General features: G+C 39.0%; 1 protein-coding gene across 5 annotated transcripts in view; it reads left to right on the top strand.

The window, feature by feature from the left end:
* The window catches only part of FSD1L (fibronectin type III and SPRY domain containing 1 like), a 67,292-nt gene that overhangs the window by 7,938 nt on the left and 47,294 nt on the right, over window positions 1–12,060 (top strand). For all 5 annotated transcript variants that reach the window (XM_043452953.1, XM_043452951.1, XM_043452954.1 and 2 more), the window contains exons 2-3: window positions 7,477–7,572; window positions 9,886–10,017. In XM_043452953.1, coding sequence (XP_043308888.1) covers window positions 7,477–7,572; window positions 9,886–10,017 — 228 coding nt within the window. The remainder of the gene's footprint in view (window positions 1–7,476; window positions 7,573–9,885; window positions 10,018–12,060) is intronic.

The raw sequence follows: 12,060 nt of genomic DNA on the forward strand, positions 1-12,060 counted from the left end.
TTTTGTGGGTCTTCATAGAACTGTTCAACTTCAGCCTCTTCAGCATTAGTGGTTGGGGCATAGACTTGGATTACTGTGATGTTGAATGGTTTGCCTTGAAAGCAAACTGAGATCATTCTGTTGTTTTTGAGATTGCACTCAAGTACTGCATTTCGGACTCTTTTGTTGACTATGAATATAGAAACTTAAAAAAAACTATAGTATTATGCTATTTATAGTAATTTGTAATTTGCCTCTCACTTAATATGTGAAGTATCTTTTACCATGTTAATATTGTTCTACAGCACTTTTAATGATTCAGCAATTTTCTTTAGTATGGATGTATTAATATTACTTGATTTTTAATGAGTACCCTTTGTCATACATTTATGTTGGTCTTTTTAATATTATAAATAACACTAAGATGAACATCTTTGTTGTCAAGTCTCTACTTGTATCTTTAATTAATTAGTTACCCTTTAACTTAGAATAGATTAGTAGAAGTGGAATTTGAGTCATTGTGTATATAATACTTACACCTTTGATGTGTATTGCCAAATCACCCTTTGGAAGCATTTTGTCAGTTTATACTGCTCCCAGCAGTACCTGAGGGTACCCCCATCTCTACGTGCATCCCACCCCCCTTAATTAGATGGTGGAACTCCTGGTTTCCTTGGCTGAATGTGAGCTTCCTGGATTTCACAGGATGGAACAGACAGTTCAGAAGTCACTGAAAATGGGAGGCTTCTTCAGCCTCTGACACATTGTATTTCCTCAAATCCTTGTTGGGAGAGAATCTCTTCTTCTGCCCTGATATCTTACAACTGGGCTCAGGGTGAAAAGGCAGCATTCCTCACCAGGCCTTTTATTAGCTTTTTTCCTGTGGATCACCTCAGTTGCATCCATGTACAGAAGTGGTAATCCCAGATGCTTCACTGTAACAATAGAGGGCATGGCTCCCTCCCAGTTAGCTCTTCCTGACAATCAGATTCCTCCCTGCTGGCTCAGACGGTAAAGAATCTGCCTGCAATGTGGGAGACCTGGGTTTGATCACAGGGTTGGGAAGATCCTCTGGAGGAGAGCATGGCAACCCACTCTAGTATTCTTGCCTGGAGAATCCCATGTACAGAGAGGAGCCTGGCGGGCTGCAGTCCATTGGGTCACAGAGAGTTGGACACGACTGAGAGACTAAGCATGAACGATGATCAGATTCCTGAATTCCTCAACAATGTATACTTCTCCTTTTTTAGCTCTTTGCACTGTGCTAACATTTGAGCACAGTACTCTTGTTAGGGGTTGCCATAGCTGTGGTCAGCTGGTAAGGTTCTGGTTGTCTAACTTACCAACCGGATAGAGCATTCTGCATTTCTGCTCATTACCTAAGTCAAAGGAGGGGTCTATGGTGTGGAGTGAAACAAGTGCATAATCCCTGGTGGCATTAGGATATTTTCATTGATCCCTTTGCTCTGGTTCCGGGAACCCTCTGATTGTTCTGTACAGTCATCTGCAGTGTAGCTTAGAGTGGTGTAAAAGTGCAGACTCTCGAGGTAGCTTTCTGGATTTGAATTGTGACTGCCGATTGACAGCTGTGTGATCAAAGAAGTCTTTAGCCTTCTCTTCAACCAGAAGATGCAAAGACTACTTTCCATTGTGGTGATTAAAAAGTAGTCCACGTTAGAAGCTTTCCCCAGTGCCTGGCATGTTGTTGCTGTTTAGTTGCTGACTTGTATCTGACTCTTTTGAGACCCCATGGACCCGCCAGGCTCCTCTGTCCATGGAATTTTCCAGACAAGAATACTGAAGTGGGTAGCCATTTTGTTCTCCAGGGGATCTTCCTGACCCAGGGGTCAAACCCATATCTCCTGCATCGGCGGGCAGATTCTTTACTGCCAAGCCACCAGGGAAGCCTGCCTGGCACATTGTGTTACTGAATACTAACTGAAATGGCTATGGTAATGGTTTGGCCCCCTTCAATTGTAGATTGATTAGTGATATTTGCAGTGGTTCTAGGTTTGCGTATCTCATCTATCTGGAATGTTAATGTAGAATTTGAATCAAAATTTTTCTCCTGGTCCACGTAGACCCTGGTGGGAAACCCATAGATCTCTGTCCATTTATCACAGTGTCCAATTATGACCACTTGGTATTGATGCTTTTGGATTCAGAATAGCCTGAAAGCCTGGGTATAGTGATGTTTTGCCACTAGTTCTAAGAATGAGAAGTTTCTGCATCAGAAATTCAGGGGCTTGTAGCCCTGGATAGTTTGCAGTTAAGTAGCCCACATTGGCCGAGCTTTTTGTTGAATGCAGAATTAAGACATTTGAGTTTGTCACATTCACATATATTAAGTTAAAGCCAGTAGAATCATGCCATTTCAAATAGTGACAGTCATCATGTTCTCAGACTTAAAAGATGATATGCCTGTAGTAAGAATAGCTGTTACTGTTGCCCTTGTACTTGGTGAAATGGTGTTAGGGGAAGCACACTGACTGAAACTGCCCACGCTGGCCAGGCACCAGAGTAACCATTTGCACGAGTTGCTTTACGACAGGAGGTCGTGGTAAGGAACACGGAACTCATAAGCCACCTTCAACTGGAAGAGTTCAGGAAAGGTCAAAAGGAGACGCCACATGTTCGACTTCCTCCTAAAATCCTCCTCTCTGGCATCCATCTTGGCTGAACAGGGCGTGCACCACAGGAAGGACTCTGAGTCAGAATGATTGGCTAAAGACAACCTGGAAACTGATCCCATCGCCATAAAACCCGAGACTTTGAGCTTTTGGCAGAGCTGTTCTCCTGGGTTCCCTTACCTACTGCTCTCCGCCTGGGTGCCCTTTCCCAATAAAATCTCTTGCTTTGTCAGCATGTGTCTCCTCGGACAATACATTTCCGAGTGTTAGACAAGAGCCCAATTTCGGGCCCTGGAAGGGTCCCCCTTCCTGCAACAAAGGTTGCAACCTGTACCAAAGGTTACAACCTCTTGATTATTCCTAATTTTTTGCAGTTTTAAAGACCATCTTAAGTCCTTTCAGTGTCCTTAGATGTCTGACCTTCTTTACGTGCACTTCTGACCTTTGTTTTCAGGTAGTGTGGTGTTCATTGTTAAGAGCACAGACTCAGGGAAAAAGAAGAAAGAGCACAGGCTCAGGAGGCAGATGTGATTTGGGTTCTGGCTCTGCCACATGCTAACTCTTGAGGTCCCGGGCAACTTACCTACCCTCTTTATACCTCAGCTTCTGAATTGGAAAATGGGGATAACCAAGTATCCTGTCTCATAGGATTCTTGAGAGGATTAAAGAAATTTATGTAAAGAACTTAGGAAAGTGCTTGGCCTTTAAGAGTATAAAGTATACTGTATCGGTCTTTATCTTTCTGGCTTACGTCACTCTGTATAATGGGCTCCAGTTTCATCCATCTCATTAGAACTAGAAAGATGGTAACAATAAGCCTATATGCAAGACAGAAAAAGAGACACATGTATAGAACAGACTTTTGGACTCTATAGGAGAAGGTGAGGGTGGGATGATCTGAGAGAACAGCATCGAAACATATATATTATCAAGTGTGAAACAGATCGCCAGTCCAGGTTGGATGCATTAGACAAGTGCTCAGGGCTGGTGCACTGGGATGACCCAGAGGGATGGGATGGGGAGGGAGGCGGGAGGGGGGTTCAGGATGGGGAACACATGTAAATCCATGGCTGATTCATGTCAATGTATGGCAAAAACCGCTACAATATTGTAAAGTAATTAGCCTCCAACTAAAAAAAAAAGAGTATAAAGTAGTGAAGTTGCTCAGTCATGTCCAACTCTTTGCGACCCCATGGACTGTAGCCTACCCGGCTCCTCCATCCATGGAATTCTCCAGGTAAGAGTACTGGATTGGGCTGCCATTTCCTTCTCCGGGGGATCTTCCCAACCCAGGGATCAAACCCGGGTCTCCTACATTGCAGGCAGAGGCTTTACCATCTGAGCCCCCAGGGAAGCCAGTGTTAGTTATATTGTTACTTTGCGCGTAGTCAATTGGTTGCGCTTTTACTTCTCATGATTTCTAGGGACTATGAGCACAACTTTAAGCTGTTCTTTAAGATGGTCCCTCATGCCTTGTACATCCCAGGTTACCTTGAGCCATTCCATAGCAGTAGTGCTTGGCTGGGGCGTGAACCCCCCCACCCCTTTTTGTTAGCATGGCAGTTACCTTAGCCTAATTCCATAGTCAAGTAATTGAGAGGCTTAATTCTGAGAGTAGGTTTGTTTTTTTTTCCCCCAAAATCCTCGTGCCTGTGGTCTGTGATCAAAGGATAATGGCAGAGATTACCTGTACATACTGCCTCTGAAGACATAATGTTCTATATATTTTACTGTGATCCAGCAGAATTTGTATCTGTCAAAGGATATATTCAGACCTGTATCACCTAAAACTTTTTAGTCATGGCGACTAAGATCAATTATATTCAATATTATCTAGATAAACTTCAGATAATTTATATTGCCTTTATCCATCTTTTTTTATCACTTTATCTATCATTGTTTGGAGGGTAGTGGGAGGCTTGAAACCTAAAGTGAAGTCTGAGAGATCCTTGTCAGCATCCTGTTTGATTGAGAGAGTCCCAGCTGAAAGCAGTCTTTGCCCTTCTTCACCATCAGGCTTTGGAAATAAAAGAAATGAGGCAAGCATATATGTGTACCTAGATACATAGAATGGGCACATTCTGTACTTTTCGGAACTTGTATTAACAATAAATCATGTATATGTTTTAGAACAGTGGTTATAAGTGAAGAAGCTGATAAATGTGAGGGTTCCTGGGTGGGAAGCCAGGCATAGTAGAGACAGTCATAGCAGGCTCCTGAAGCTGGATACAGCGAGAGAGAGGAAGTCTGGTGTGAATTGAAATAGGTGAGGCAGGCAGTGGGGAGATCAGACAGGGTCTTACGGGTTATGTAAGGTTGTGTTTAAGCTCATGTTAACAGCTCATGTTAAAAGATTTCAATTTTATCCAAGGATTTAGGCAAGATGATTGATCAGGAAGAGTGATGCTTAACTTACCACTCTAGGTGCAATATAGGGAACTGATTACAGGGGAGAAAGAATGGGTCAGAGGCCAGTTAAGAAATTTTGCAAGAGTGTAAATTGAGATATAATACTGACTTGTAGTGATTACAGAGTTTTAGGGCTTCCCTGGTGGCTCAGACGGTAAAGTGTCTGCCCACAATGCAGGAGACCTGGGTTCGAGCCCTGGGTTGGAAAGCTTCCCTGGAGAAGGACATGGCTACCGAGAGTTAGTTTAGAGGTAAAATCTACTGTAGTTGATGACTGCATGTAGAGCACAAAAGAAAGACTGTAATGATGGCCGTGACATGCTCCTTTCCCTATTTGGAACCAGTCTGTTGCTCCATGTCCATTTCTAACTGTTGCTTCCTGACCTGCATACAGATTTCTTAAGAGGCAGGTCAGGTGGTCTGGTATTTGCATCTCTTTCAGAATTTTTCACAGTTTATTGTGATTCACATAGTCAAAGGCTTTGGCATAGTCAATGAAGCAGAAATAGATGTTTTTCTGGAACTCTCTTGCTTTTTCGATGATCCAGCGGATGTTGGCAATTTGATCTCTGGTTCCTCTGCCCTTTCTAAATCCAGCTGGAACATCTGCAAGTTCATGGTTCACGTATTGTTGAAGGCTGGCTTCGAGAGTTTTTAGCATTACTTTACTAGTGTGTGAGATAAGTGCAGTTGTGTTGGTAGTTTCCAAATAGGGAAAGGAGTACGTCAAGGCTGTATGTTGTCACCCTGCTTATTTAACTTATATGCAGAGTACATCATGAGAAACGCTGGGCTGGATGAGGCACAAGCTGGAATCAAGATTGACAGGAGAAATATCAATAACCTCAGATATGCAGATGACACCACCCTTATGGTGGAAAGCAAAGAAGAACTAAAGAGCCTGTTGATGAAAGTGAAAGAGGAGAGTGAAAAATTGGCTTAAAACTCAACATTCAGAAACCTAAAATCATGGCATCCGGTCCCATCACTTCGTGGCAAATCGATGGAGAAACAGTGACTGACTTTATTTTCTCGGGCTCCAAAATCACTGCAGATGGTGACTGCAGCCATGAAATTAAAAGATGCTTGCTCCTTGAAAGAAAAGTTATGACCAACCCAGACAGCATATTAAAAAGCAGAGCCATTACTTTGCCAGCAAAGATCCGTCTAGTCAAAGCTATGGTTTTTCTAGTAGTCATGTATGGATGTGAGACTTGGACTATAAAGAAAGCTGAGCACCGGTGCTTTTGAACTGTGGTGTTGGAGAAGACTCTTGAGAGTCCCTTGGACTGCAGGGAGATCGAACCAGTCCATCTTAAAGGAAATTAGTCCTGAATATTCATTGGAAGGACTCATGCCGAAGCTGAAGCTCCAATAACTTAGGCCACCTGATGTGAAGAACTGACTCATTGGAAAAGACCCTGACGCTGGGAAAGATTGAGGGCTGGAGGAGAAGGGGACAACAGAGGATGAGATGGTTGGATGGCATCACTGACTCAATGGACATGAGCTTGAGTAAAGTCTGGGAGTTGGTGATGGACAGGAAGGCTTGGCCTGCTGCATCCATGGGATCGCAAAGAGTCGGACACACTAATCGACTGAACTAACTAAATGACTAACTAATGATGGCTAGGTTTCTGTGTTTCTTTCCCTTTCACTTTTATTGACACATACGGAGTATTTCCATCATAGCAGGAAGTTTTATTGGACAACACTGAACTAGAGATATGAGAAAATTAAATAATCAAGTGTTCTATTATAATAGGAAGCATTATCAAAGTTTGAGGTATTTGCTACTAAAATTATCTGCCTTATTTATTATGGTTCTATATCATCTGTAAATATTACTGTGAATGTTGTAAATTTAAAAATTTTTTAATTGGAGGATAGTTGCAATATTATATTGGTAAATCTAATTTTAAATGCAAATTTATTATCTACTTTCATATTTCTAAGATTTAATTTTTATAAATAAAATGTGAAATTTCAGTGTCTCAACTTTTACTTCTATATCCTGATGTTGATTAGACGTTTTCATATATTTTTGCATCATTTAAGAATTTGATTTTACTCATTTGCCATGGCCTTATGACTTAATGTAACAGTCTTTATATTAAATAATGCTGGTCATCTGTAATGTGAAAGGTATGGTGGTGACTAAATAATATTGATCATCTGTAGTGTGAAAGGTATGGTGGTGAAAGGTATGGTTGTACTGTAGGGATAAGAGGTTTTAAAACAACCAGTATGAAAAATAAATAAATAAATAAAACAACCAGTATGTATGCCATCTTTTGTAATTATAGTCTTTGAACAATGAGCAGTTTTACATTGCTCTTGTTTGTTACATAATATGCTCTGATATTCAGAGATTTTTTTTTTAAGACAGTTGTTGTAATGAAGTTTATAATTCTCTTTTAATAAAATATCATAATGTTAAAATTTTTTTTTATCCTAGGAAGCTCTGCAAAGGATCATTTCAACTCTGGCAAATAAAAATGACGAAATTCAGAACTTTATTGATACACTAAACCAAACACTGAAAGGAGTTCAGGTATGAACCTGTTTAGAAAAATTTGTGGGAATATATCACAGTGAGTGACTGTTGGGTGGAATCATAAGTGTAAATATATACCATTAACTCTAGATTATAAACTAATGAAGATGAGAGCAGGGTTTTTTAATGGCAGATGAAAAAAAAAATGCTTCATTTGCTAGTCCTGGATTCTCCATAGAAAGATCACATAGTAAGGGAAGAAGAAAACTCTGGAATAGTAATTGGTAGGAATATTATAATGCTCACTTTTGTTCCTTTCCATTTCATGTTTGTATTTTCTAATTACAAGTGAGAGCAAATCGTACCTTTCCAAAAGTACTGGGAAGCTAAACATTTCTTTTATGGTAAATAATAGAAGGAAAATGTAAATAGTAAGACGTCCACTTGCAGAACTAGATGAAAGTAAATCATAAAAGATAAAGTGCCCAGTGAGAAGAGAGGGGAATACTTAAGGAAATGATCCCAGGTTTAGGTGGGTAATCTATACTGTAAATAGTCAAATGTTGATTGTGAAAGGGACCTTAAGATAAGCTGGTGATGCTTTTCTGTGACTGCACCTTAATTAATTTAAGGGTCATTTCTTTGTAAGATAAACATATTAATAGAAGATTTCCAGGACCCTTGTAGACAGTGAATCCTTTCCTGTGGTTTTTGTTTGGTTCAACCTAGTTAATTGCCATGCTCTTGGCTTGTTAAACCTATGGTCTTATGTTTTCTTTTCTCCTGAATTTGCTGTGATTGAAGTTAGTTGATTATAATCTTCACCACTTTAACTATCTTTCTCCAATAAAGTACTTTATTGGAATCCACTAATCCAGTTTCTTTAAATAAGCAAAACTAGTGGTTCTAAAACTCTTGGTCTATGGACAAGAGAATCATCATATTTGAAATCTGGAAAAAGATGCCTTAAGATAGAGCTAGCTCATACTATTTTTTCTGGTTGACAAATTATTCGGACTTTAGCATCCAGAAAAAGAAATAGAGGTGGAATTAAACTACACCCTTGTCATTGAAGATGGGAATATAAGCTGTAGTGGGCAGGAGACTCTAAGGATGTGCCAGTTGGTCATTGAGAGGGAAAAGAGTAGGCCAGTTCCTTTTTACAGATGGAAGAACTGAGGTCCAGGAATTTAAGGGGTTTGTCCAGTGTCAGACTTTTACTGAGTGGTTAGTGTGGAATTTGACTTAGTTCTTCTGCCTTCCAAACTGCACATTTCTTCCTCCAAATCATGTTCTTACTACTGTATAAAAGGTAATAAAATTATTAACACCACTTTTGTAAGCCTCTAGAGAGATCCTGTCTGGTTTTATAAACAGTATAAGCAAAAATTTGGATTGTAATATTATAGTAGATTTTATGTGTTAGTTCTGTAAACCAGTGCCAGTTTCACTTCTCTTAGTTGAATGATTCATCTATGTTGAACAATACTTTAAGATAATTTCTTCTGCCTCATATTTGTTGCAAGTATGGATATTGCTTATCTAGGGGTTTCACAGATATTTTCTTGTTTTTTCCTGAAATAGAAGCATCTTGCTTAATGAGGCAGTGAGGATCTCTGGGAGGGCGACAGTTTGAAATGCTGTGTTGGTTCTGCCACTAATAACTAGGTGTGGGGCTTTGGGCAAGTCTGTATTGTAGTTTGTAAAATTTAGAAGTCTGACTATAAATTCTACTCAGTAGATGATTTCTGAGGTTCCTTCTGGCACCAAAATTCAGTGGTTGATCCCTTTCTTTGAACCCAGTAAGGATTACTTAGTCTTTTAATTCTGCTTATCTTGTGTAACTGCAGTGTTTTAGACAACCTGAGAGGTTTAAATAAAACTTGGTGCAAAATCAGCCCCAGCCCTATATGCCCGAACTATCCCTCAGAGTTACAGAATCAAAGTCTCTGGAATATTTTATTAAAGTCTGCTTCACTGATGATTCTCATGCAAACCAAAGGTTGTAAACAACTGGCTTAGGGTCTGCTTTAGAGCCCAAACGTCAGGACAAAGTTAACAACCTTAAAACAACCTTTCTCCTTGTCCTGTGGAAACAGTCTTGTAAAAGTGAGGAGAGGGTGTGGGCTAGTTCATAAAAGGCTGCATTGCTGAAGTAGAACTATCAGTATCAGTGCAGCCAGCTTCTTGGATTGATCTGTTTTTAAATCCTTATGTCAAATATTAGAATTTTAATTATTTTATGATGTTAGGCTATGGTAGTTCATAGTATGAATTTATTCTCTTCTTTAATAAGCACTGTATCTTTTAGTTTTTTAGTGTTGAATAGCTCTTAAGTAAAATAATTTGTTTTATTCGTTTATTAAACAGGAAAATTCTTCTAACATACTTTCAGAATTAGATGAAGAATTTGACAGTTTATACTCCATATTGGATGAGGTAAAGGAAAGTATGATTAACAGTATCAAGCAGGAACAAGCACGTAAATCACAAGAGTTACAGGTGAGATCATACAATGATTTAAATATGAATAATTTTTGTCTGTTTAATGCTTGGTTTATTAAAAGCAAAAATTAGTGAGTTTTTGTGTATAGCTATACTTTTATAGAAGAGAGTGATTCTTAATTTCATATTGATTATAGATATCATTTTGTTAAAATTGTGATAAAAAACTGAAGATTTACCCTCTTAACCTTTTTTAAATACACAGTAGTATTAAGTATATTCACTTTGTTGTGTAATGGGTCTCTAGGACTTGTTCATCTTGCAGAACTGAAACTCTGTACCCACTGAACAGCTCTCCATGTGCCCCTTCACTGCTGCCTGGCAACCACCGTTGTATTGTCTGTTTTCATGACTTTGACTGCTTTTGATGTCTCATATAAGTGGAATCATACAGTATTTGTACCTTTGGTGTCTGGCTTATTTCACTCAGTATAATGTCCTCAAAGTTCATCCATTTTGTAGCATGTGCCAGGATCTCCTTCTCTTTTGACTGAATAATATTCCCTTATATATATTTACCACATTTTCTTTATCTGTGTATCTGTCTGTGGACATTTGGGCTGCCTCCATCTCTTGGCTATTGTGAGTAATGCTGCAGTATACGTGGGTATACACTGAAATTTTGATAGTGTTTGCATTGAATTTGTAGATTGCTTTGGATAATAGTATTGATCACATTAAGTCTTCCAGTACATAATCATAAGCTGTGTTTTTCCATTTATTTGTGTCTTTAATTTCTTTCAGCAATGTTTTGTAGGATTCAGTGAATAGGTCTTTTACCCCTTGGTTAAGTTTACTCCGAAGAATTTCATTCTTTTTGATAATACTATAAATGGGATTGTTTTCTTAAATTTCCTTCTTGGATTGTTCATCTACAGAAGTGCAACTGATTTTTGTGTATTGATTTTGGTTATGATATCTTTGAGAATCTGAAGCTGTGGAGGAATACAGATATTCTCTTTCTTTTACAAACAGGCTGTATACACACAATTTCCAAGGGTTAATTGAATTACCCTTTCAAGTCTGCCCGTTCTTCTTGGTTGAGATTTCTTGTTTATAGTTAGGAGGTGGGAGTTACATTACAGTTAACAACATGGGTTTGAACTGTGAGGATCCACTTGTATGCTGATACTTTTCAGTAGTAAATACTGCAGTATCACACAGCCTGTGGTTGGTTGACTCTGCGGATGCAGAACTCCTCCAGATGTGGGGGGTTGGCTCTTTCCCAGCAGGGAAGCCTGTATGTGGATTAACCTCCTTGTTATTAAAGAGCCGGCTGTACTTAAATCATTTAAGGGTAATTAGTTTAGTCATAAAGTATCCATAAATTTCAATAAGTAAGAAATGCATTCGTTTAAAAAACACGATTGGAGAAAAAAGGAAAACTCAGCATCTCCTGAAGTTTCACCCATGATTCATCTTGTGCAGATTTCTGTTCTGTCTTGAACCCAGATCCTTCTTTACAGCACGGGTTTGGAATACCTTATAAGCGTTCAGTTGCTCAATCTCCGGCCTTCCTTCCTCCCTCCCATGCTTTTTCTCTGCTATTTTAATCATATGTAGTTTATCTTTAGTGTGTATTATAAGGGAAAATGAAGTAGATTTGAATATGGAATAGATGTTAATAAATACATATTAATAAATATTCTGAAGAAGAATCTTGGATACATTTAAAAGCTTAGAGATGTGTTTCTTTGTTTAAAAGTATCACTAACAATATTTTCACATAACTTAGCTTAGTTGCAAACTACAAATGATAAAGCGAGGGAGAGAGGCCGAGAGAGGAGAGAGCTGAATGAGAAAGATTGTGTTGGGTGAAATTAACACATCACTATAAGAGAGCACATCACTGTAACAGTTACTTACTACTTTTTGTTCATGCTTGACCTTTTTTTTGAAATCTAGACGCTTGAATTTGTAACTCCTGTGTTACCCAGTTTTGGAAGCTGTAAAATAGCCTTTATAGGAGTCTGTGTTACCTGAGTAATGTGATAAATGGAGTGCTGAGATTGTGTTCAACTGAATGTACCCATAACTTGA

Source organism: Cervus canadensis, chromosome 30 (assembly GCF_019320065.1).
Source record: "Cervus canadensis isolate Bull #8, Minnesota chromosome 30, ASM1932006v1, whole genome shotgun sequence".
Taxonomy (NCBI): Eukaryota; Metazoa; Chordata; class Mammalia; order Artiodactyla; family Cervidae; genus Cervus; species Cervus canadensis.